Source organism: Oncorhynchus masou, chromosome 29 (genome assembly GCF_036934945.1).
Source record: "Oncorhynchus masou masou isolate Uvic2021 chromosome 29, UVic_Omas_1.1, whole genome shotgun sequence".
NCBI lineage: Eukaryota > Metazoa > Chordata > Actinopteri > Salmoniformes > Salmonidae > Oncorhynchus > Oncorhynchus masou.
The window spans coordinates 82,088,227-82,115,597 of record NC_088240.1 but is presented as its reverse complement, the minus strand read 5'-3'; the positions used below and the strand labels follow the sequence as shown (position 1 = coordinate 82,115,597).

The 27,371-nt window shown below is 42.4% G+C and overlaps 1 protein-coding gene across 3 annotated transcripts; it reads left to right on the top strand.

Moving 5' to 3' along the window:
* LOC135520747 (nuclear receptor ROR-gamma-like) lies at nucleotides 1-27,124 on the top strand. 3 transcript variants are annotated; one of them, XM_064946517.1, is made up of 12 exons: nucleotides 1-620; nucleotides 4,120-4,149; nucleotides 9,946-9,975; nucleotides 19,941-20,026; nucleotides 20,150-20,291; nucleotides 20,453-20,776; nucleotides 20,881-21,116; nucleotides 21,598-21,730; nucleotides 21,877-21,984; nucleotides 23,298-23,408; nucleotides 25,116-25,225; nucleotides 26,010-27,124. In XM_064946517.1, the coding sequence occupies exons 1-12, from the start codon at nucleotides 560-562 to the stop codon at nucleotides 26,166-26,168; spliced, it is 1,530 nt and encodes a 509-aa protein (XP_064802589.1). In that variant the 5' UTR covers nucleotides 1-559; the 3' UTR covers nucleotides 26,169-27,124. The 3 variants fall into 3 exon arrangements, with proteins under 3 accessions (XP_064802589.1, XP_064802590.1, XP_064802592.1); XM_064946518.1 differs by lacking the exons at nucleotides 1-620; nucleotides 4,120-4,149 and adding an exon at nucleotides 4,989-5,372; XM_064946520.1 differs by lacking the exons at nucleotides 1-620; nucleotides 4,120-4,149; nucleotides 9,946-9,975 and adding an exon at nucleotides 4,989-5,372.
* Nucleotides 27,125-27,371: the final 247 nt, after the last annotated feature.

Sequence of the window (27,371 nt, the reverse complement as noted above, 5' to 3'; positions counted from 1 at the left end):
CACTACATAATAAAGACCGACCCGCTGCAACAAACAAACGGCCGTGAGTTATTACATAAATCCTGGTGACATAACCTCTGAGCGGAGCTCGGGACGACAGCCAGGGCGCAAAGAGCAAGCGGGTTGAAACCGGAGTAGCCTGAACTGCTTGTACAAGGAAGTTCGTTGCAAAAATTAAGTTGGCTGATATTATCCTCACGTGAAGACAATACGGAATATGGAGAGAGAAAGAGAGTGACAACAGAGAATGACAAAATGACAAAGACGTTGTCAGAGTAAATGAGCGTACTGACTCTAACAGAGACGGTAGTGCATGTTTTAAAGCGCATGCGCCGTCCCTGCCTCTAGAACAGCAGGTAGTTCTATATATTTAGAATTAAAGATCCAAAGTTTTTGAAGTTATTTATGGTGCATTGCATACTAAGTGCATATCAAAACGCGCGGTAGAATAGACAATAAAAAGGGGTGTGTATACACGCTTGTCCCAGGAGTGTGAAGTGGCGTAGTGTGTGTCAGAGCCAGGTGCAAGCACACGCAGTTTGTTTTGACCGGGGGAGTTATGGAATTTGAGGAGCACGATTCACCCGAACACATCAATACAGAAGAACCAATCAAAAGAGGTGAGATATATTGTCTTGATTATTGATAGGCTAGGCCTAGTGTATTCATGTGTAGTCATGGTAGGCTAGGCCTAGTCTATTCAGTCATTTACATTTCACAATGTCAATTATTTGCAGATGCAACTATTAGTGTTTTAGCTATACATTGTGGATTGGGTGAAATGAAAAGGTCACAGGTCAGCATTATAAATTAATGCACATCTAAAGGTGAATGCATGTGTATGTGTGCACATTGCAATATACTCTGTGTGTGTGTGTGTGTGTGTGTGTGTGTGTGTGTGTGTGTGTGTGTGTGTGTGTGTGTGTGTGTGTGGATGCACATGTATGCACACACACAGACACACGTGTTTGCCAGTCTATAGCATTGACTATTGTGTAGTGGGAGCACACCTAGGGATTACAGAAGTGCTGTATGAGTGTTGGTATTCAGTCCCTGTCCCCTTCTCCCTCTCCTCCCCCATCACCCTGTCCCCTTCTCCCTCTCCCCCCCATCACCCTGTCCCCTGTCCCCTTCTCCCTCTCCTCCCCATCACCCTGTCCCCTTCTCCCTCTCCCCCCCATCACCCTGTCCCCTGTCCCCTTCTCCCTCTCCTCCCCATCACCCTGTCCCCTTCTCCCTCCTCCCCCATCACCCTGTCCCCTCCTTTAAGAGAGCCTCATTCTAATGCTTATCTCTCCCCTTTCTCCTCCCGTTTCTCTCCATCTTTAGCTCCTTCTCTCGTTTTATCTCTTATCTATCCCCGTCACTATGTCTCTCTCTTACACATTAGTTGTCTCATTCTCTCTCTCTTACCCCCCCACTCTGTCTTTATCAGATCACCAAGGCTCCCTCCCTCCAAGTTCTTTCTCTGCCTTCCCCCTCACATCCTGCCTCATTCACTCTCCCTCCTCCCATCTTCCCTATCCCTCTCTTTTTCTTCTTACCCCATTCACTCTCCTCCCCTCCCTCCCTACCTCCTCCCCCTCCCTCCCCCTCTCTCATTAACTCACCTCTCGTCTGCTGTCCAGCTGATGGTGTAACTCTCCTTGAGGGTAAACATGGCAGTAATCCTCTATAAAACCAGGGATTAGCTCTTAGCTGTGTGGGCCTGTTTTGGGCCTGCTGCATTTCCCAGCATTACACAGTCTAAAATCAAACCATGGCTTTCAACTTAGATTCCTTCAGTCTCTATCACACGTACTCCATACGTCATTCATTAAATGACGTCATCCAACAGGCCTAAACCACAGGTGTCAAACTCATTCTATGGTGGGCCGGGTGTCTGTGGGTTTTAACTCCTCCCTTGTACTTGATTAATCAATGAAGGTCACTGATTAGTTAGAAGCTCCCCTCACCTGGTTGTCTACTCTAGGTCTTAATTGGACACAAATTGAAATTCAATAACAAGAATCAGCAGACACTGGGCTCTCCATGGGGTGAGATGAACACCTCAGCTAAATATAGGCTACAGACTCAGATTGATATTTTCATCTTTATTCCCTACATTTAACCAGGTCTGGCTGAGAGGGTGCACTGATACATATATCCTGCAATGATGCCGCTGTTGTCCTCTAGATACTTATCTGGCTTTAGAACACATTCCAACCCTTTCTCACGGTGCCGTGACACTGCATATTACTCTCTCCGTTACTCATTGACAGAACATCATGATAGCTATACGGTTATGCACCAGAGCTGCTCTCTTCTATACTGTGTACAAACACGCACAGTCACACACACGTAAATGCTCACTTATTACATCACAGTGTGTGTGGGGTGTGTGTGTAACATGCAGGGGTTATCTCTGTGTGTGTTCTTCAGTCACTGTCCAGCCTGCAGCTGCTATATCTCCATGCAGAGTAGGATAGAGAGACGGCGAGAAGAGAAACCCTTGGAAACCACTTTTGATTAAATAGTGCCGCCTAAATCTTAGCAAGACGTCCATTGTCAGATAAAGCATTGATTGAAAAAGACAGTATGCTGCTGTTTGATTCGATTGAGAGAGCAAGGGAGATAGACAGATAAGGAGAGAAAGAGAGCGATAGAGATAAGATGGGTTGGTATTGATGCTGACAGACCAGTCTTTTTGAAAAGTAGAGCACATTGAGGAGTTGGAAGAAGATAGCGGTTTCCATTTCCTTCATGTTGGTCTTGTGTAACATGGCCTCTTATAGTCCCCACACTGTGGTTTGGGCTGATACTCAGTGGCATGGGTCAGGTGTCACTGCAGTTCTCACTGGAATCAGATCATTAGCACTTAGGTTGAGGATTTAGTTTAGTTTGGAATCACATGAAATTGACTCATGAATCCGACAGCATGGCTGACGTTCTTAGTCCACTGAAGGTTGAAAAGCGACTCAAATCCTTTCTTCTTGTGTACAATCGCAAACAGCAGTGTGTGTGTGTGTGTGTCTCCGCGTTTTCTGAGTCTAAGTTTGTATGTTTTCTGTGTGTGTGTCAAGTGCTCTGCTCTCACCAGACCTCTGTGTTCTGCTTATGAAGCAAACGTGATTTGATGAGGAGGGGAAACAGAGGGAAGCAGTGACAGCCACAGCAGACCTTCTCTATCCCAGACACAAAGACCCAGGCTACCTCTGCCTCTGTCTGCCTCCACCCAGTGATGCTTATCTCCCCTGCCCTCTCTCAACACACACGCACACACACTAAAAATACACACCTCAGCTTGGAAACAACCCACACACACACATACACACACCCAGTCTAATATGAACTTTCTCACAATTGTGGTCAGAAAGCTAGACTCCCACCTTCCTCCACTATAACTGTGTCTGTCTTTTACTCACCAAGGTGTGTGTGTATAAATATGCGTGTGTGTGTGTCTGCGTGTCTGTGTGTGCCTGAGAGAGAGTTCAAACTCCATCCACACTCTGCTTGTGTCAGCTCCTACTCTCCCAACTGTCTCTTTCTCAAGGCTCTTCCACACCAATTAATTTCATACAACAATTTCATACAACAGACACACCTGTGCGCAGAGGCCCAGCATCATCCTGGCATAGATTCAGTTCTCCTCTGTTGTGTCAGAGAGACATAGACTCAGTCCTCTGTTGTGTCAGAGAGACATAGACTCAGTCCTCCTCTGTTATTTTTACTTGAAATGTAACCTTTATTTAACTAGGCAAGTCAGTTAAGAACAAATTATTATTTACAATTTGCGGCCTACACCGGCCAAGACCGGACGACGCAGGGCCAATTGTGCACCGCCCTATGGAACTCCCAATCACGGCCGGTTGTGATACAGCCTGGAATCGAACCAGGGTGTCTGTAGTGACGCCTCAAGCACTGAGATGCAGTGCCTTAGACGGCTGCGTCTCTCGGGAGCCCTATTGTTATTGCCAGAGAAACATAGACTCAGTCCTCTGTCAGAGAGACTGAGATGAGCCCAGTTGGGATGATGAGGGACATGGGGCTGAAGCTACAGTAGAGCATTGAACTAAGATGTGAGAGAGGAAGTGTGTCTTGTGTTCAAGCAGAATTTAACTTGTCTTTTCTTTACTACAGGAGACACTGTGTCCAAGAAGACTCATTTAAGTAAGTGTTTGTGTTTGTGTGTGTGTTTGGTTATGTGTCAATATGCCTGTCTGTTCATGCCCATGTGTTATGTGTGTGCTAGATATATGAGCATGCAGTGTGGGTATGCCAGGATCGCTAGTATTTGCACACGTTTGCACCTGTGCTGAAAAAACACACACACACACACACACACACACACACACACACACACACACACACACACACACACACACACACAGGTTTCTCTGTGGTGCCAACATCAACATTATAGCTCTGTTATGCACCTGTTAATTGCACCTGTGGTACTTTGTGTAGACAGTATTCTCCTGTTTGCTGGATTTAGGTTTGGAAACTCTATATTGGTATTCTGGCATCTGGATGCAGATGGTATCAGATAGCATCTCCTTCACATGTGGTGGTGTTTCTGGGCTGTTTCTGCTCCTGACTACAACACACCTGTTAGTTTTGAGTGTAGGGAGAACATTGAAAAATGTCTGGTTGGTTTTCTTGATACTAGTTTTCACTTTGAATAATAATCAGACCGATGATGGGATGTGTATCATCAGAAAGCTCTCTCTTTATTGGCTGTTTCAGATGTCAGTCCATACTCAATTGGCAAGTTAGGCTGTCACTCTGTGCTGTGGGTACAGTCCTATCCTCTAGACATGTTAGAGATGTACAGTATATATCCTTTCATGCCAATAAAACTTTTTTGTGTTTCAATGTATATTTGTGGGAGATGGACTGGTGGGTACAGAGAGTGGTTAAGGCTTTGAGGGTGACTAGGTGAGGGGGTTACGCACAACAAAGAATGGGGAAAAAGTACCGTATGAAAAGAGAGAGAGCGAAAGGGGAAAGGCCCTCTGTCTTTCACACGCACTGTGTGACTGACAGAGCGCTTGAGCAGTGACTAGTGGAGACTCTGAGGCCTAACCATGCTGTAGGCGCACTAAGATAGTCACTCGGCAAGAGAAAGGACAGACAGAGAGAGGAGAGAGGAGAGAGAGATCAAGACAGTGACTAGCGGAGACTCTGAGGCCTAACCCTGCTGTAGGTGCACTAAGATAGTCACTCGGCAAGAGAAAGGACAGACAGAGAGAGAAGAGAGGAGAGAGAGAGATCAAGACAGTGACAATTTGACTGTGATTGTGAATTGAGGGTGACAACAAGAAAGAGAGAGAGAAATAGAGTTTGTGAAAGTGGGACAAGAAGACTGAGAAGTGGAGTGAAGATGATGCGAGGTAGGAGTGATGGCCTTGATTTAATGTGTGTTACTCGGTACAGTACCGTTTCTCTGTGTGTGTGAGAGAGAGAGAGTGTATATACTGTACTGTAGCCTACATTTGAAGTATGTTTGTTTGGCTTTTTTTCATCCCCCATTCTCCTTCCGTATTCCTCCAACTCTTCAAGTACAGCAACAGCAACATATCCGCTCACAGTCATATTCATTTCTAAACTCAAAACGTGATCATGTAAATAGATTTTCCAGAATGATTATAGTGCATTGTGTTTCAGCCTGTTGGCATTTCCAACATCCTCACCAGATCCTGGACCTGTTTCTTTCCAAAACCTCCAACAATTTGACTCTGTAGCTGCTCTTCAAGTTTACATTTGACATTTGAGTCATTTAGCAGACACTCTTATCCAGAGCCACTTACAGGAGCAATCAGGGTTGTGTCTTGCTCAAGGGACAGATTTTTCAGGGGGTTCAGGGGCTTGGGGATTTGAACAAGTGGTTAAGAGCCCAACTCATAACCGCTAGGCTACCTGCCCCCCAGCTCATAACCGCTAGGCTACCTGCCCCCCCAAGTGTCTGCTTATTTTTGTTCTAGTTCTTCTAGAAGCATAATGGAGTCCGAATAGAACCGTTTCGTCTGATTCTACAGGGCTGTAGAAGTGATATAATATAACCATTTACTTAGATAATAATGTATATATTTCAAAACATCTTGCACAGCATTATCACTTATTGTAAAAATACACAAGTGATGTAGTTATAAAAATGTCAATGTGGAAGTTGGGCCTAATCAGTCTTCAAAATAGTTGGTAGTTTTTGTCTAAATATGTAAATGGTTAACTATGACTACTTGTTTAGGTTGTTTTGAAACCAAATGAGAGATCTTTGAAGCGTCTAATTGGTTAGTAAGTCGGCACGAGGACATTTATGTGTCATTACTGTGGTCATGGATACTGTCCTGATATGACTAATTATTTTACCTGCTTATTTTTCAAAGACTTAAATTACAGCAACACATTTCCATGTTCTCTCACTACCACTCACACAGTCTGTGATGTAACACACGAGAACTACCACTCACACAGTCTGTGATGTAACACACGAGAACTACCACTCACACAGTCTGTGATGTAACACACGAGAACTACCACTCACACAGTCTGTGATGTAACACACGAGAACTACCACTCACACAGTCTGTGATGTGACACACGAGAACTACCACTCACACAGTCTGTGATGTGACACACGAGAACTACCACTCACACAGTCTGTGATGTGACACACGAGAACTACCACTCACACAGTCTGTGATGTGACACACGAGAACTACCACTCACACAGTCTGTGATGTGACACACGAGAACTACCACTCACACAGTCTGTGATGTGACACACGAGAACTACCACTCACACAGTCTGTGATGTAACACACGAGAACTACCACTCACACAGTCTGTGATGTGACACACGAGAACTACCACTCACACAGTCTGTGATGTGACACACGAGAACTACCACTCACACAGTCTGTGATGTGACACACGAGAACTACCACTCACACAGTCTGTGATGTAACACACGAGAACTACCACTCACACAGTCTGTGATGTGACACACGAGAACTACCACTCACACAGTCTGTGATGTGACACACGAGAACTACCACTCACACAGTCTGTGATGTAACACACGAGAACTACCACTCACACAGTCTGTGATGTAACACACGAGAACTACCACTCACACAGTCTGTGATGTGACACACGAGAACTACCACTCACACAGTCTGTGATGTGACACACGAGAACTACCACTCACACAGTCTGTGATGTAACACACGAGAACTACCACTCACACAGTCTGTGATGTGACACACGAGAACTACCACTCACACAGTCTGTGATGTAACACACGAGAACTACCACTCACACAGTCTGTGATGTGACACACGAGAACTACCACTCACACAGTCTGTGATGTGACACACGAGAACTACCACTCACACAGTCTGTGATGTGACACACGAGAACTACCACTCACACAGTCTGTGATGTGACACACGAGAACTACCACTCACACAGTCTGTGATGTGACACACGAGAACTACCACTCACACAGTCTGTGATGTGACACACGAGAACTACCACTCACACAGTCTGTGATGTGACACACGAGAACTACCACTCACACAGTCTGTGATGTAACACACGAGAACTACCACTCACACAGTCTGTGATGTGACACACGAGAACTACCACTCACACAGTCTGTGATGTGACACACGAGAACTACCACTCACACAGTCTGTGATGTGACACACGAGAACTACCACTCACACAGTCTGTGATGTGACACACGAGAACTACCACTCACACAGTCTGTGATGTGACACACGAGAACTACCACTCACACAGTCTGTGATGTAACACACGAGAACTACCACTCACACAGTCTGTGATGTGACACACGAGAACTACCACTCACACAGTCTGTGATGTGACACACGAGAACTACCACTCACACAGTCTGTGATGTAACACACGAGAACTACCACTCACACAGTCTGTGATGTGACACACGAGAACTACCACTCACACAGTCTGTGATGTGATACACGAGAACTACCACTCACACAGTCTGTGATGTGACACACGAGAACTACCACTCACACAGTCTGTGATGTGACACACGAGAACTACCACTCACACAGTCTGTGATGTGACACACGAGAACTACCACTCACACAGTCTGTGATGTGACACACGAGAACTACCACTCACACAGTCTGTGATGTGACACACGAGAACTACCACTCACACAGTCTGTGATGTGACACACGAGAACTACCACTCACACAGTCTGTGATGTGACACACGAGAACTACCACTCACACAGTCTGTGATGTGACACACGAGAACTACCACTCACACAGTCTGTGATGTGACACACGAGAACTACCACTCACACAGTCTGTGATGTGACACACGAGAACTACCACTCACACAGTCTGTGATGTGACACACGAGAACTACCACTCACACAGTCTGTGATGTGACACACGAGAACTACCACTCACACAGTCTGTGATGTGACACACGAGAACTACCACTCACACAGTCTGTGATGTGACACACGAGAACTACCACTCACACAGTCTGTGATGTGACACACGAGAACTACCACTCACACAGTCTGTGATGTGACACACGAGAACTACCACTCACACAGTCTGTGATGTGACACACGAGAACTACCACTCACACAGTCTGTGATGTGACACACGAGAACTACCACTCACACAGTCTGTGATGTGACACACGAGAACTACCACTCACACAGTCTGTGATGTGACACACGAGAACTACCACTCACACAGTCTGTGATGTGACACACGAGAACTACCACTCACACAGTCTGTGATGTAACACACGAGAACTACCACTCACACAGTCTGTGATGTGACACACGAGAACTACCACTCACACAGTCTGTGATGTGACACACGAGAACTACCACTCACACAGTCTGTGATGTGACACACGAGAACTACCACTCACACAGTCTGTGATGTAACACACGAGAACTACCACTCACACAGTCTGTGATGTAACACACGAGAACTACCACTCACACAGTCTGTGATGTTACACACGAGAACTACCACTCACACAGTCTGTGATGTAACACACGAGAACTACCACTCACACAGTCTGTGATGTGACACACGAGAACTACCACTCACACAGTCTGTGATGTAACACACGAGAACTACCACTCACACAGTCTGTGATGTAACACAAGAGAACTACCACTCACACAGTCTGTGATGTGACACACGAGAACTACCACTCACACAGTCTGTGATGTGACACACGAGAACTACCACTCACACAGTCTGTGATGTGACACACGAGAACTACCACTCACACAGTCTGTGATGTGACACACGAGAACTACCACTCACAGTCTGTGATGTAACACAAGAGAGAGGAACAGGGACTGTGTAGGAAGACGGGGAGAGAGGGATAGTGAGTTTGGCATGAGACCGTACTGTGTTGTGAGATGGTCCTCTTAGAGCATCCTCTGCACCAGTTTCTATTTACACATCCATATGGCGCTATAGGGACTGTGTAGGCACTCAGTCCTCCTCTGTTATTTTTACTTGAAATGTAACCTTTATTTAACTAGGCAAGTCAGTTAAGAACAAATTATTATTTACAATTTGCGGCCTACACCGGCCAAGACCGGACGACGCAGGGCCAATTGTGCACCGCCCTATGGAACTCCCAATCACGGCCGGTTGTGATACAGCCTGGAATTGAACCAGGGTGTCTGTAGTGACGCCTCAAGCACTGAGATGCAGTGCCTTAGACGGCTGCGTCTCTCGGGAGCCCTATTGTTATTGCCAGAGAAACATAGACTCAGTCCTCCTCTGTCAGAGAGACTGAGATGAGCCCAGTTGGGATGATGAGGGACATGGGGCTGAAGCTATAGTAGAGCATTGAACTAAGATGTGAGAGAGGAAGTGTGTCTTGTGTTCAAGCAGAATTTAACTTGTCTTTTCTTTACTACAGGAGACACTGTGTCCAAGAAGACTCATTTGAGTAAGTGTTTGTGTTTGTGTTATGGTTTGTGTTTGTGTTGTGGTTATGTGTCAATATGCCTGTCTGTTCATGCCCATGTGTTATGTGTGTGCTAGTTATATGAGCATGCAGTGTGGTTATGCCAGGATCGCTAGTATTTGCACACGTTTGCACCTGTGCTGAAAAAAAAACACACACACACACACACACACACACACATACACACACACACACACACACACACACACACACACACACACACACACACACACACACACACACACACACACACACACAGGTTTCTCTGTGGTGCCAACATCAACATTATACCTCTGTTATGCACCTGTGGTACTTTGTGTAGACAGTATTCTCCTGTTTGCTGGATTTAGGTTTGGAAACTCTATATTGGTATTCTGGCATCTGGATGCAGATGGTATCAGATAGCATCTCCTTCACATGTGGTGGTGTTTCTGGGCTGTTTCTGCTACACACACACACCGTAGCACAGCTGCCCCTCTGTGGTTGGTGCCATAGTGTGTGTGTGTGGTAGTGTGATATACACTGAGTGTTCAAAACATTACCAGGTGAAAGCTACCAACCCTTATGTCACTTGTCAAATCCACTTCTATCAGTGTAGATTGATGGGAGGAGACATTTTAAAGAAGGATTTTTAAGCCCTGAGACATGGATTGTGTGTGTGCCATTCAGAGGGCGAATGGGCAAGTTAAAATATTTAATTGCCTTTGAACGGAGTATGATAATAAGTGCCTGGTGCACCGGTTTGTGTCAAGAACTGCATCACAGCTGGGGTTTTCACACTCATCAGTTTCCCGTGTGTATCAAGAATGGACCACCACCCGAAGGACATCCAGACACCTTGGCACAACTTTGGGTAGCATTGGAGTCAATATGGGCCAGCATCCCTGTGGAACGCATCAGACAGTGGCCCACCACCATAGCCATATAGGCTTGGTTCAGGCGGCGTTCTCCATTCACAAACAGTCTGCTGATGCTTCTGGGGGATTCCTGTTCAGATTGATGTTCTCTTACTTCAAAACACTTTCCTTACCCTTTTGGGCGTACATACAGCTGCACACACATACACACTTCCCAAGCACCTCACTTTACTTCAAAGTTGATACCAAAATCTGAAGTAACACATTCACCCCCAAACATGACAAATGAAAGAGAGCAGTCACACAGTCACACGATCACACACCCATCACCATTACTTGGTTTACCTCACAACTCATTATTGTTTCCTTTGGACTCTGGGGTTCAAAACAGCCTTTCTAAAATGCTTATGTTGAAATACGTAAACTGCCTTTGTTATTGATTGTGAAGATTTCAGTTATTTTACATACTAGACAGCATGGTATTACTCAGAAATGACACTTTCCAAAATAACTATTCAGATGCTCCACTCAAAACAAATTCAGTGTGATGGTTATCATTTAATTTAAGATGTAGTCTTCAAGCTTGTCATGTAGAGAATTTTCATGGCAATACTGTAAAAAAACAGTGTTATTTATCTAGGATTATCTTGCATAAAAATGTTGTTTTACACTATTTATCTCTCAAAGCGCTTTCAATTGTATAGTTTCCACATCCACTTTCAATATAGCACCCATCTGGGTGATGCACAACTTCCATTTTGAGGCATACTGTCCCCCCATCAGCTATCACCGCTCAATAACCTACCAATAACAAATACCTTACATTAAATCGGTCTCAAACAGCACAATAAACCTTGAAAAATACATGAAATTAAATGTGTCTTAAATTCCAGAGATTCCTTAACTAATTAAGTTATATTAGTATTATAAATATGTTATAGCACAATGTTTTAATTGTAAAGCATTAAGAGCTTTATATTAAGGTTAAAGTGTGATGGATACGTATTTGACATTTACAGTATATATATTTCTTAGTCTCAGATGTTGACTTTAAAGTATTTTCATTCTAATTATGATATTTGCTTCTATATTTTGTAATATTTCATATTAAGGTTTGTCAAATGTGGAATTGATTCATTTATAGCAAATTGTTCAATATCTACCAAGAAGTAAGTAACTAAGGATCAATAATCACTCAAAATATATTTACATTTATAGCCATTTTATTCTTTGATCATATTTAATAAACATTTCTTATTCCCTTTGTAACATTTTATAGTCAAATTTGTCCAAATACTGCTTGTCAAAAAATAAGAAATCTATTCATATTTATATGAATAAAAATCATATCATGTAATTGTTATCTAGACCAACATTTTTTGGCAGAAAAACCTGATGCAACATGAGTTATTTTAGGTTGAAACATGTCAGTGTGCCATCGATTAGATTTGAGATTTTATTTCAAAGTATTCACACAATGTTCCAATGTTATCTCAAGTAAATCTCTTACTCTCTAAGGATAACCGTATGCTCCGTCTTCTCTTTGTCATGCATCTCTGTATGTTGGAGGGTGTAATTTAGCGGGGTGTTTCCGGTGGAGGAAAGTTGAGGTTTTTTGTCCGTTTACAGAGCAAAATGCAGAATGCTGACAGGGGACTTTATACAAAGACAATGGAAAGGTGCTGAATGGCACTCGCTGCTCAGAGATATTCAACCCCTTGTGAAGGCCAATGGACATTTTATATAAAAGGCCCTTTTTGTTAGGCGGCATAGCCTCTGATAGTGGCTTTCTACTGCCCTTCTGCATTAGCTCAATGAACATAGTCGTGGAAACCATCACAACCTCACTGTATTTGATTTGACTCTCTTTACGTATAATACAGGGCCTTCAGAAAGTATTCACACCACATGTTGTTGTTACATTAAAATGGATTCAAGTAAGATGTTTTGTCACTGTCCTACATACAATACCCAATAAAGTCAAAGTGTAATTGTGTTTTTTGACATTTTTACAAATTAATTCAAATGAAAATCTGAAGTGTCTTAAGTCAAGTATACAACTCCTTTGTTATGGCAAGCCTAAATAATTTCATGAGTAAAGATTTGCTTAACAAGTCACATAATAAGTTGCATGGACTCACTCTGTGTACAATAATAGTGTTTAACCCCACACATATCTGTAAGGTCCCTCAGCCGAGCAGTGAATTTCATATACAGATTCCACCACAAAGACCAGGAAGGTTTTCCAAGTATTGACTCATGGGTGTGAATACTTACAGTTGAAGTCGGAAGTTTACATACACTTAGGTTGGAGTCATTAAAACTAGTTTTTCAACCGCTCCACAAACTTCTTGTTAACAGACTATAGTTTTGGCAAGTCCGTGAGGACATCTACTTTGTGCATGACACAAGTAATTTTCCAATAATTGTTTACAGACAGATTATTTAATTTATAATTCACTGTATCATAATTCCAGTTGGTCAGAAGTTTACATACAAATTGACTGTGCCTTTAAACAGCTTGGAAAATTCTAGAAAATTATGTCATGGCTTTAGAAGCTTCTGATTGGCTAATTGACATAATTTGAGTCAATTGGAGGTGTACCTGTGGATGTGTTTCAAGGCCTACCTTCAAACTCAGTGCCTCTCTTGACATCATGGGAAATCCAAAGAAATCAGCCAAGACCTCAGAAAATTGTTGTAGACCTTCACAAGTCTGGTTCATCCTTGGGAGCAATTTACAAATGCGTGAAGGTACCACGTTCATCTGTACAAACAATAGTATGCAAGTATAAACACCATGGGACCACGCAGCCATCATGCCGCTCAGGAAGGAGACGCGTTCTGTATCCTAGAGATTAACGAACTTTGGTCCAAAAATTGCAAATCAATCCCAGAATTGATTTGCACTTGTGATGATGCTGAAGGAATCAGGTACAAAAGTATCTATATCCACAGTAAAAACGAGTCCTATATCGACATAACCTGAAAGGCCGCTCAGCAAGGAAGAAGCCACTGCTGCAAAACTGCCATAAAAAAGCCAGACTACGGTTTGCAACTGCACAATGGGGACAAAGATGGTACTTTTTGGAGAAATGACCTCTGGTCTGATGAAACAAAAATAGAACTGTTTGGCTATAATGACCATCATTATGTTTGGAGGAAAAAGGGGGAGGCCGAAAAACACCATCCCAACCGTGAAGCATGTGGGTGGCAGCCTCATGTTGTGGGGGTGCTTTGCTGCAGGAGGGACTGGTGCACTTCACAAAATATATGGCATCATGAGCAAGGGAAATGATGTGGATATATTGAAGAAACATCTCAAGACATCAGTCAGGAAGTTAAAGCTTGGTGACAAATGTGTATTCCAAATGGACAATGACCCCAAGCATACTTCAAAAGTTGTGGCAAAATGGCTTAAGGACAACAAAGTCAAGGTATTGGAGTGGCCATCACAAAGCCCTGACCTCAATCCTATAGAACATTTGTGGGCAGAACTGAAAAAGTGTGTGCGAGCAAGGAGGCCTACAAACCTGACTCAGTTACACCAGCTCTGTCAGGAGGAATGGGACAAAATTCACCCAACTTATTGTGGGAAGTTTGTGGAAGGCTACATGAAACGTTTGACCCAAGTTAAGCAATTTAAAGGCAATGCTACCAAATACTAATTGAGTGTATGTCAACTTCTGACCCACAGGGAATGTGATGAAAGAAATAGAAGCTGTAAGAAATAATTCTCTACTATTATTCTAATATTTCACATTCTTAAATAAAGTCGTGATCCTAACTGACCTAAGACAGGGAATTTTTACTAGGATTAAATGTCATGAAGTTTGAAAAACTGAGTTTAAATGTATTTGGCTAAGGTGTATGTAAACTTCCGACTTCAACTGTATGTAAATGAGATATTTCTCTATTGCATTTCCCTCAAAATTGCAAGAATTTCTGAAAACATATTTACACGTTGTCAACATGGGGTATTGTGTGTCGATGTGTGAAAATAAATTATATGTAATCCATTTTGAATTTAGGTTGTAACACAACCAAATGTGGAATAAGTCAAGGGTTATGAATGAACCTTGAACTAGGCAAGTCAGTTAAGAACAAATTCTTATTTACAATGATGGCCTACCAAACGACAAAAGGCCTCCTACGGGGACGGGGGCTGGGATTGAAAATAATAAATAAATAAAATATAAATATAGGACAAAACACACGTCACGACAAGAGAGACACCACAACACTACATGAAGAGAGACCCAAGGCAGCAACACATGACAACAACATGGTAGCAACATAACATGGTAGCAGCACAAAACATGGTACAAACATTATTGGGCACAAACAACAGCACAAAGGGCAAGAAGGTAGAGACAATACATCACACAAAGCAGCCACAACTGTCAGTAGGAGTGTCCATGATTGAGTCTTTGAATGAAGAGATTGAGATAAAACTGTCCAATTTGAGTGCTTGTTGCAGCTCATTGCAGTGGCTAGCTAGAGCAAACTGAAAAGAGGAGCAACCCAGGGATGTGTGTGCTTTGGGGACCTTTAACAGAATGTGACTGGCAGAACTGGTGTTGTATGAGGGATGCAGTAGATATCTCAGGTAGGGGGGAATGAGGCCTAAGAGGGTTTTATAAATAAGCATCAACCAGTGGGTCTTGCGACGGGTAAACAGAGATGACCAGTTTACAGAGGAGTATAGAGAGCAGTGATGTGTCTTATAAGGAGCATTGGTGGGACATCTGATGGCCGAATGGTAAAGAACATCTAGCTGCTCGATAGCACCCCTACCTGCCGATTTATAAATTATGTATCTGTGGACTAGTGTTGCATAACATTTATCTCTCTCACTCTCTCTACAGTATTTCTTGCTCTCCCTCGCTATCCCCACTCTCCCTCTCTCCTTACCAGTCACTTCTCTCTCACTCACTGTTACTCTCATCTTCTATTATCTCTCTCTCTCAACTCTCTCTCCCGCTTTTCTTTCTTCATTTAGATCAGTAATTCCCTCTCTTTTCTGTATCTGGTCTATAGCTGGTTCGGATAAAGAGATCAGGGATGGGATGAGGGGGGACTGAGAACTCATGTAAGTAACGGTCGAGACCATATCATAATTTACTACACTGAGGGGAGATTGAAAAGTCAAGTAAAGGTTGAGAACAGTAACATGGATCCACCTGCCATCCCTTGACGAGCTGCTGTTTGTTAGTGTGTAGGATGTCCCAGGCCCATAGTGCCGTAGGAGACACTACCATGGTAACTAGTCAGAGGAGACAGAAGTGTAAGAGGTCATGTTATATTAGCTAGCTGCCATCGCTCTTCATCCGCTCCAGCAATAACACCACTAGTGCTATCAACAGATGTGAAGGAGGCTGGGTAAATGACGGCTCTGATGAAGTTGGAGCCAGGTTAGCTGTTAGCCAGGTTAGCAGTTAGCCAGGTTAGCTGTTAGCCAGGTTAGCTGTTGAGCTTAACTAGATGGGTAGGGCTGCCTGGGGTAGAGATGCCTGTAACAGTTAAAGATAGGGCTGCTGTGCACATCACAGAAGATCACTGACTGGTCTAGGTGATGGAGATCTATAGATATATTTGAGAGAGAGATTTATCTAGAGGCCTGTGGTCTGTAGGTGGAGAGATATGAGAATAAAGGACACATAGAGGAAATCGACCAATATCAGCAATGTGGCTTCAGAATAAGATGAAGAAAGAGAATAGAGAGATAGAGGGTGAGTTTGAGAGACAGGGACCGAGATGGAAACACAGTTTGCTGTGGCAGTTGCAAATTATTCCGAAGTGTTTTCAATCATCAATGATCTAATGTGGAGATGAGTCCACATCCCACACCATAAGTTGTCTATGGTATTGCTGATCCTCATACAGCCCTGCAGTACATACTGGTCCTCAATCCCAAATGAATGGAAAAGATAGAAACATACATGTGTGTATGTGCGTCAACGGTGAAAGGTTGTGGGTCAGGTTGGTTTCCTGTTGTTTGAGGTTGAGAATCAGAACTGAGAGAGAAAAGAACAGAGACCACTGACACTCTCTCTCTCTCTCTTGCTCTCTCTATCTTTAGCTCTCTCTCTTTACAGTTTTGCAGGCAGTCACTCTACTTGTTTCATCTACCCACCCATCCATTCTGTCTATCCACTTTCCCATTAACATTCTCACACAATTAGTCAGTCTTCATGAAGTGTTGTTCAGTTGTTTTACTGCATATAGACAATACCCTGCATGCAGTCTTTAGGGTTATAGTTGGTTACTCTTTTCAGATGTGCAGTTTAGTGTGTTTTCTATCAGATGTGCAGTACAGTGTGTTTTCTATCAGATGTGCAGTATAGTGTGTATTATATCAGATGTGCAGTATAGTGTGTATTATATCAGATGTGCAGTATAGTGTGTATTCTATCAGATGTGCAGTATAGTGTGTATTATATCAGATGTGCAGTTTAGTGTGTATTATATCAGATGTGCAGTTTAGTGTGTATTATATCAGATGTGCAGTATAGTGTGTATTATATCAGATGTGCAGTTTAGTGTGTATTATATCAGATGTGCAGTTTAGTGTGTATTATATCAGATGTGCAGTTTAGTGTGTATTATATCAGATGTGCAGTTTAGTGTGTATTATATCAGATGTGCAGTATAGTGTGTATTATATCAGATGTGCAGTATAGTGTGTATTCTATCAGATGTGCAGTATAGTGTGTATTATATCAGATGTGCAGTTTAGTGTGTATTATATCAGATGTGCAGTTTAGTGTGTATTATATCAGATGTGCAGTTTAGTGTGTATTATATCAGATGTGCAGTATAGTGTGTATTATATCAGATGTGCAGTTTAGTGTGTATTATATCAGATGTGCAGTTTAGTGTGTATTATATCAGATGTGCAGTATAGTGTGTATTATATCAGATGTGCAGTTTAGTGTGTATTATATCAGATGTGCAGTATAGTGTGTATTATATCAGATGTGCAGTTTAGTGTGTATTATATCAGATGTGCAGTTTAGTGTGTATTATATCAGATGTGCAGTATAGTGTGTATTATATCAGATGTGCAGTTTAGTGTGTATTATATCAGATGTGCAGTATAGTGTGTATTATATCAGATGTGCAGTTTAGTGTGTATTATATCAGATGTGCAGTTTAGTGTGTATTATATCAGATGTGCAGTATAGTGTGTATTTTATCAGATGTGCAGTTTAGTCCTTCTCACCCCCCCCCCCTCCCCCTTAATGATTTAGATGCACTATTGTAAAGTGGCTGCTCCACTGGATGTCAGAAGGTGAATTCACCAAGTTGTAAGTCGCTCTGGATAAGAGCGTCTGCTAAATGACTTAAATGTAAATGTAAATGTGCAGGGGGTTTCTCAGTTTCACCGCTGACTGCTCTCTCTTACGGCCTCTGGGAGATTCCTGTGGCATCTGAAAAGAGGGCACACACACTCACACACATTTCACACAATTAATTGCTGTACTGTAAACACAAGGGATTGTCTCACCGTTTGACAAACTAACTTACACACACCAACAAAAAGAAAGACAAACGCTCTTCCCGAACTCTAAAATCACGACAAAATAGCGTATTTATTTTCATATGTTCTGAATGTAATAATGTATGATTTGTTGAATGATGAGGAGGGGGGAGGAAGAGGGTGGGAGGGGGGGGGGGGGGGTTGGACATTCCTGGCAGCATCAACCAAGATGAAAGACTCTATTACTGGCAGCACTATCCTTTATGAGACAGACAGAGAGAGAGGGATGGAGAGAGCGAGAGGTGAGATGAAAGAAGGATAGTCAGAGCAAAAGAGAAGCCAGTTTAACCACTTGAAAAGACTGAGGTTGACACCTTCACCTCCTCCTCCTCTCTCCATTCGCAAATATTCCCCATCTACTGTTGTCTCTTCTGTCTGTCGCTGTGTATTTGATGTCATTCGGTTCATTTTTAACAATGTAAGAAATGCTAATGAGAGGAAAACAGAGTGTTCATTCTTTCACTCTGATTGCAACGTTTGATGACAACCAAGCAAACTGTCTCTTTTTAACAAGCCCGTATTATTGTAGCAAAGTTGCAATATGTGTGTTTGTGTGTGTTCAATGTGAAGTGTTGTTGATTTGTTAGGGGAATGGTCAAACCTCAGTGGGATAGATATACTGACATACCTGAACACACACAACGCAGGTGTCACGTAATCAGGTTTCACGTACACAGACCAAAAACCCGTTTTCCACTCCATATTTGTGTGGTCAACCAACTTCCTCAGTCTGATTTTGTGTTAATGTTACCTCTCTGCAGTCTAGGTTTCTCTTTCCCTTTCCTGCCCTCAATTCTCTTTACCATCATCTATATTTCACTTTCTCTTCTCCCTAACATTTTACATTTACATTTAAGTCATTTGGCAGACGCTCTTATCCAGAGCGACTTACAAATTGGTGAATTCACCTTATGACATCCAGTGGAACAGCCACTTTACAATAGTGCATCTAAATCATTTAAGGGGGGGGTGAGAAGGATTACTTTATCCTATCCTAGGTATTCCTTAAAGAGGTCTCCCTAAGTCCCCCTAAGTCTCCCTAAGTCCCCCTACGTCTCCCTAAGTCCCCCTAAGTCTCCCTAAGTCCCCCTAAGTCTCCCTAAGTCCCCCTACGTCTCCCTAAGTCCCCCTAAGTCTCCCTAAGTCCCCCTAAGTCCCCCTAAGTCCCCCTAAGTCTCCCTAAGTCTCCCTAAGTCCCCCTAAGTCCCCCTAAGTCCCCCTAAGTCCCCCTAAGTCCCCCTAAGTCTCCCTAAGTCCCCCTAAGTCTCCCTAAGTGTCCCAAAGTCTCCCTAAGTCTCCCTAAGTCTCCTTGATAGGCAGTTCTGAATGGGCTCACACTGTAGTTCTGAAAGATCTGGGTTTGGACATTGGCTACATTGGCTCTGCTGGCCAACATAGTCCACAAGTGTTTGTGTTACTGTGAACTGTAATGTGTGTGTGTTAACTGTAATGTGTGTGTATTAACTGTAATGTGTGTGTTAACTGTATTGTGTTACTGTTAACTGTAATGTGTGTGAACTGTAATGTGTGTGTTATTGTGTGTGTAGCTCAGATTGAGGTGATTCCCTGTAAGATCTGTGGTGATAAATCATCAGGAGTTCACTATGGAGTCATCACCTGCGAGGGCTGCAAGGTGAGACTGCAGCACTACACACCTGATTTCTTTCTGACCAAACAGACATAACTAACCGTGTGGTCAGATGACTTATTTCCAGGGGTTTCATTGGTTATGTCAATGGTCCTCTCTCCCCCTCAGGGTTTTTTCCGGCGTAGCCAGCTGCCGTCCGTGTCCTACTCCTGTTCCAGACAGAGTAACTGTCCTATAGACAGAGCCAGCCGCAACCGCTGCCAGAGCTGCCGACTGCAGAAGTGTGTGACCCAGGGCATGAGCCGGGATGGTGAGACACGCACACACATAAAAAAAGATGTCTCCTGGTAAAGTAAAGGTTGAATAAATACACACTTTTCATGTCAATTTACTTATTTTTTATTTATTTATTTAACTTTATATGAGGGTAATTCAACTCAACTCCACCACAAACTGTTTTTGTTTCCCCAGCGGTGAAGTTTGGTCGGATGTCGAAACGTCAGCGGGAGTCTCTGCGTGCCGAGGTGGAGAGACACCGTCAGCAGCAGCAGCTGCATCTCCAGGCAGAGGCCCAGCCCGCCCTGCCCGACCCCAGCAAGGCATGCCGTTTCCGGACACCCCACCTGCTCCAGGCCCCGGCTCCGGCCTACTCCTTCCCTGGAGAGCCAGAGCTGCCACCCTGCCCGACCGATGTGCCCCCCTACCTGGTGTGCTCCCCAGGCGAGTCCCAGGCTCCAGGTCTGGCCTACCAGGGCTGCTGTGTGTCTCCTGGTAGTGGGCACTCAGACGAAAGAGGTAAAGCAGTGGATACATACTGTACACACACTCGAAACACATAATCAGACCAGCACTGTTTAATATCTATTACCCCTTCCTCCTTCTCACTCCGTCTTCTTCAGGGTTCGACTCCCGTCAGGCATCTCCTGACCAGACGATAGGGATGGGAATTAGATCGTATGACCCAGAAGACCCCTACTGCCCTTACCCCCCCTCCACCTCCCTGCTACACATAGAGGGGCTGTGTGACAGTATCGTGCAGTCCCATAGGGACACCAGTCAGTTCAGACTAGAGGAACTACAGGCTCTGAGATGGAAGTTGTTCAGCAGAGAGGAGATCCATGCCTACCAGAGCAAGGTACTGTACCAACACATCACTGGTCTCTTGTAAATCATCAGTCAGTTTCATTAATAAGTTAAAAGAAGTCTGACCCCTGAAATTAAGTTTTTCATTTTATTATTTATTTGACCTTTATTTAACTAGTCAGTTAAGAACAAATACTTATTTTCAATGACGGCCTAGGAACAGTGAGTAACTGCCTTGTTCAGTGGCAGAACTACAGATGTTTACCTAGTCAGCTCGTGGACTTGATCTTGCAACCTTTCAGTTACTGGTACAACGCTCTAACCACTAGGCTACCTGCCGCACCAGATGTGAAGACATCTTGTCTCTCTCTTCTCCTTCTCACCTCTTTTTGGTATTCCCGCTCCCCTCACATTTATCTTTTTCTCTTGTTTCTCCCTCCCTCCCTCCCTCCCTCCCTCCCTCCCTCCCTCCCTCCCTCCCTCCCTCCCTCCCTCCCTCCCTCCTCCCTCCCTCCCTCCCTCCCTCCCTCCAGTCAGTAGATGAGATGTGGCAGCACTGTGCCGTGAGGCTGACTGAAGCGGTACAGTTCGTGGTGGAGTTTGCCAAACGCATCCCAGGGTTCCGTGGGCTTGGACAGAACGACCAGATCACCCTGCTCAAGACTGGTGAGCCGAATCCACCTGTCAATCACCACTTACTACACTGTCCTCTCTCAAGAAAAGTTTTCCTGTAAGAAGTGCACATTGCCATTATTAAATATTCCCTCCCCTCTGTCTCTCTCCCTCTCTCCATCTCTCCATCTCTCTCTCAGGATCGATGGAGGTGGTTCTGGTTAGAATGAGCAGGTGTTTTAACACAGAGAACAGCACCGTCTTCTTCGATGGGAAGTTTGGCAGCACTGAACTTTTCAAGTCTCTGGGTTAGTCCATTGGTTCCTAGTCTTAGCTGTTGAATGGATGCTACAGTGAACTTTTCAAGTCTCTGGGTTAGTCCATTGGTTCCTAGTCTTAGCTGTTGAATGGATGCGACAGTGAACTTTTCAAGTCTCTGGGTTAGTCCATTGGTTCCTAGTCTTAGCTGTTGAATGGATGCGACAGTGAACTTTTCAAGTCTCTGGGTTAGTCCATTGGTTCCTAGTCTTAGCTGTTGAATGGATGCGACAGTGAACTTTTCAAGTCTCTGGGTTAGTCCATTGGTTCCTAGTCTTAGCTGTTGAATGGATGCTACAGTGAACTTTTCAAGTCTCTGGGTTAGTCCATTGGTTCCTAGTCTTAGCTGTTGAATGGATGCTACAGTGAACTTTTCAAGTCTCTGGGTTAGTCCATTGGTTCCTAGTCTTAGCTGTTGAATGGATGCTACAGTGAACTTTTCAAGTCTCTGGGTTAGTCCATTGGTTCCTAGTCTTAGCTGTTGAATGGATGCTACAGTGAACTTTTCAAGTCTCTGGGTTAGTCCATTGGTTCCTAGTCCTAGCTGTTGAATGGATGCTACAGTGAACTTTTCAAGTCTCTGGGTTAGTCCATTGGTTCCTAGTCTTAGCTGTTGAATGGATGCTACAGTGAACTTTTCAAGTCTCTGGGTTAGTCCATTGGTTCCTAGTCTTAGCTGTTGAATGGATGCTACACTGCCCTCCATAATTATTGGGACAGTGAAGGATGTTTTATTCTTATGGCTCTATACTCCAAAAGTTTGGATTTGAAATCAAACAATGACTGAGGTTAAAGTGCAGACTGCCCTCTTTAATTTGAGGGTACATACCACCCTCATTTTAGGGGACCAACATTATTGGGACGAATTCACTTATATGTGTATTGAAATATTAAAAAGTTAAGTACTTGGTCCCATATTCATAGCACACAATGATTACATCAAGCTTGTGACTCAAAACATTTATAGGATGCATTTGCTGTTTGTTTTGGTTGTGTTTCAGATTATTTTGTGCCCAATAGAAATTAATGGTAAATGATGCTTTGTGTCATTTTGGAGTCACTTTTATTGTAAAGAATAGAATATGTTTGCTAACACTTCTACGTTGATGTGGAGGCTGTATGATATTTGTGTGTCTAACCTTCTGAACTTTAACTTCAAATACAAACTTTTGGAGTATAGAGCCAAAATATTTTTTTAAATCCTTCACTGTCCCAATAATTACGGAGGACACATTCTCATATTAACTTTGCCAATTGGTTCCTAGTCTTAGTGATGCTAACTCTGCTAAATGTGTTGTTCCAGGCTGTGGTGATCTGATGGTGGCGGTGTTTGACTTCACTCACAGAATGTGTGCCCTGAGACTGACTGAGCAGCAGATGGCTCTCTTCAGCTCACTGGTGCTCATTAACCCAGGTAAGACACACAAATGTACACACATTCTGTAAAATGATACTGCAGATAATCTTAGTACAATAAAGTTATAGATCAGCAAAGTCACAGATCCGTAAAGTCACAGATCCGTAAAGCCATATATCCATAAAGTCTTAGTCATAGATCTATAAAGTCATAGTCATAGATCCATAAAGTCATAGTCATAGATCCATAAAGTCATAGTCATAGATCCATAAAGTCATAGTCATAGATCCATAAAGTCATAGTCATAGATCCATAAAGTCATAGTCATAGATCCATAAAGTCATAGTCATAGATCCATAAAGTCATAGTCATAGATCCATAAAGTCATAGTCATAGATCCATAAAGTCATAGTCATAGATCCATAAAGTCATAGTCATAGATCTATAAAGTCATAGTCATAGATCCATGGAGTCATAGTCATAGATTCATAAAGTCATAGTCATAGATCTATAAAGTCATAGTCATAGATCCATAAAGTCATAGTCATAGATCTATAAAGTCATAGTCATAGATCCATAAAGTCATAGATCCATAAAGTCATAGTCATAGATCCATAAAGTCATAGTCATAGATCCATAAAGTCATAGATCCATAAAGTCATAGTCATAGATCCATAAAGTCATAGTCATAGATCCATGGAGTCATAGTCATATATCCATAAAGTCATAGTCATAGATCCATGGAGTCATAGTCATAGATCCATAAAGTCATAGTCATAGATCTATAAAGTCATAGTCATAGATCTATAAAGTCATAGTCATAGATCCATAAAGTCATAGTCATAGATCTATAAAGTCATAGTCATAGATCCATAAAGTCATAGTCATAGATCCATGGAGTCATAGTCATAGATCCATAAAGTCATAGTCATAGATCCATAAAGTCATAGTCATAGATCCATAAAGTCATAGTCATAGATCCATAAAGTCATAGTCATAGATCCATAAAGTCATAGTCATAGATCCATAAAGTCATAGATCCATAAAGTCATAGTCATAGATCCATAAAGTCATAGTCATAGATCCATGGAGTCATAGTCATATATCCATAAAGTCATAGTCATAGATCCATGGAGTCATAGTCATAGATCCATAAAGTCATAGTCATAGATCTATAAAGTCATAGTCATAGATCTATAAAGTCATAGTCATAGATCCATAAAGTCATAGTCATAGATCTATAAAGTCATAGTCATAGATCCATAAAGTCATAGTCATAGATCCATGGAGTCATAGTCATAGATCCATAAAGTCATAGTCATAGATCCATATAGTCATAGTCATAGATCCATATAGTCATAGATCCATGGAGTCATAGTCATAGATCCATAAAGTCATAGTCATAGATCCATAAAGTCATAGATCCATAAAGTCATAGTCATAGATCTATAAAGTCATAGTCATAGATCTATAAAGTCATAGTCATAGATCCATAAAGTCATAGTCATAGATCTATAAAGTCATAGTCATAGATCCATAAAGTCATAGTCATAGATCCATGGAGTCATAGTCATAGATCCATAAAGTCATAGTCATAGATCCATAAAGTCATAGATCCATAAAGTCATAGTCATAGATCCATGGAGTCATAAATCTGTAAAGTCACAGAACATAATAAGCTGATTAATGGTATAAAATTATCTATTTTTATCTCTTTTAATATTTTTTTTGTGTGTATTTTTGTTTGTGTGTGTGTGTGTGTAGATCGCCCCTGTCTTGAGGATAGAGGCAGAGTACATAGAATGAGAAGAGACTTGGAGGCATGCCTCAGCCACATGCTATGCAGAGACAACCAGGAGAGCCTTCAGCACAAGGTAACATACACAGGCACTTGCACATACACGCGCACACACAAGCACTTGCACATAAACACCCGCACACACACTCATTCATTTAAGTTTGACGGAGTAGTGAGTGGAGAGCATTACCAGTGGTGTAAAGTACTTAAGTAAAAATATTTAAAGTACAACTTAGGTAGTTTTTTGGGGGGTATCTGTACTTTACTTTACTATTTGTATTTTTGTCAACTGTTACTTTTACTTCACTACATTCCTAAAGAAAATAATGTACTTTTTACTCCATACATTTTCCCAGATACCCAAAAGTACTCGTTACATTTTGACAGGAAAATGTTCCAATTCACACATTTATGAAGAGAACATCCCTGGTCATCCATACTGCCACTGATCTGGCGGGCTCCCTAAACACAAATGCTACATTTGTAAATGATGTCTGAGTGTTGGAGTGTGCCCCTGGCTAGCTGTAAATGTTTTTTTTTATGTTGCCATCTGGTTTGCTTAATATAAGGACATTGAAATGGTTTCTTCTTTTACTTTTGATACCTATGAACATTTGAGCAATTCCATTTACTTTTGATACTTGGGTATATTTTTAATCAAATACTTTTGGACTTTTACTCAAGTAGTATTTTACTGGGTGACTTTAACTTTTACTTGAGTCATTTTCTGTTAAGGTATCTATACTTTTACTGAAGTATGACAATTGAGTACTTTTTCCACCACTGGTGTTTACCCTCTATGACATCACTGGACAGTGTGTAGAACTGTCATTGACAAGCTGTGTGTGTGATGTCCCCAGCTCTACCAGAAGGTGTCAGTGTTGCGGTCTCTGTGCAGTCTTCATGTGGAGAAGCTGCACTGGTTCAGCCAGCGCTACCCGCTCACCGTCCACTCTGTCTTCCCTCCTCTATACAAGGAGCTGTTCACCTCTGACCTGCCTTCTGTGGACTCCCGGTGAACTCCCTCTGAACTGCACCGTACATGTTGACAGATAATTAGACAAAGAAACATGCATACAGAAGTAGACAGACACGCACACAAACACACACAGACACACAAACACTCAGAGACACATACACAGAGACACAGACACACAAACTTAGAGACACAGACACATGAGAATGCATTGATAACATGAGAGGAAATTACTTTGAATGCTTCACTTGTTGAATAAATATATTTTTGTCATTTCAGAGAGCAATGATTTGATTTGATGAAATTATTTCAGTAGCCTATTAGTGATTGGACATTGAAGCGATTTTTCATGCAAAAAAATGTTTTATAGATTGTTGTTTTGTTTTTCCTTTTTGAGAGTGTTATTTCGTCCTTGAGATGATGTATGTTATTTTGACTCAGGGCGGCTGTTGTGACTGTATCCAGACCAGTTGCTAACTGGTATAAATGACCATATTTAGATGATCTCTATGAAATCTAATAGGTGTTTTCTGAGTTGTTTTTAAATGTGTGACTTTACAGAGTTGGCTAACCCATCAGACTGAGTACCTGAACTATAGACTATGGGCCCCACGGTTCAGGACCCAAACACACAGTCAAGTATATAGCTAGTCTTCTCAAAGAACTGTGTGTGGATCAATTTGACCAACAATCCTATCTGTCTCTATCGAGCTTTAAAAGAGTCGGTGTGTTGCATTAAAACAGAGTCAGAAATCCTAGACAGGCAGAAATGTAAATATGAATAATCTAGAACATAAACTTGGATGCTGGGTAATATTGCTGTAGGACTACAGTATGTAGGTAGGCATTTGAATGACTAACTTTGGGCATGACTGTTATTGTAAACGTGTCAGATTTGTTGCTTTAACATGCTCTCTGTTAGTTTGTCTTCTAAGTGTTACCATGGTGATTCCCATTGAAAAGGCTTCCAATAAACTGCTGATATGATTTAAAAAATGACTGGTGTTCCTGTATTGTCTGTTTTCCCATTGTACAAAATAGGATGTTTAATTGCATGCCAGGAAGGGAAAGAGCTTGAAGAAACAGCGGGAGAGAGCTCAGTGCATGCAGCTGCACACTGGTAGAATGGACATGTTTTAACGACACATCTATGATAAAACACACACAGACATTCCTGCTTTGAGCCGTCCTCAACGGTGTGTGTGTTTGATTCATAGACTACCCAATGAGCTGAGTGTGTTCTATC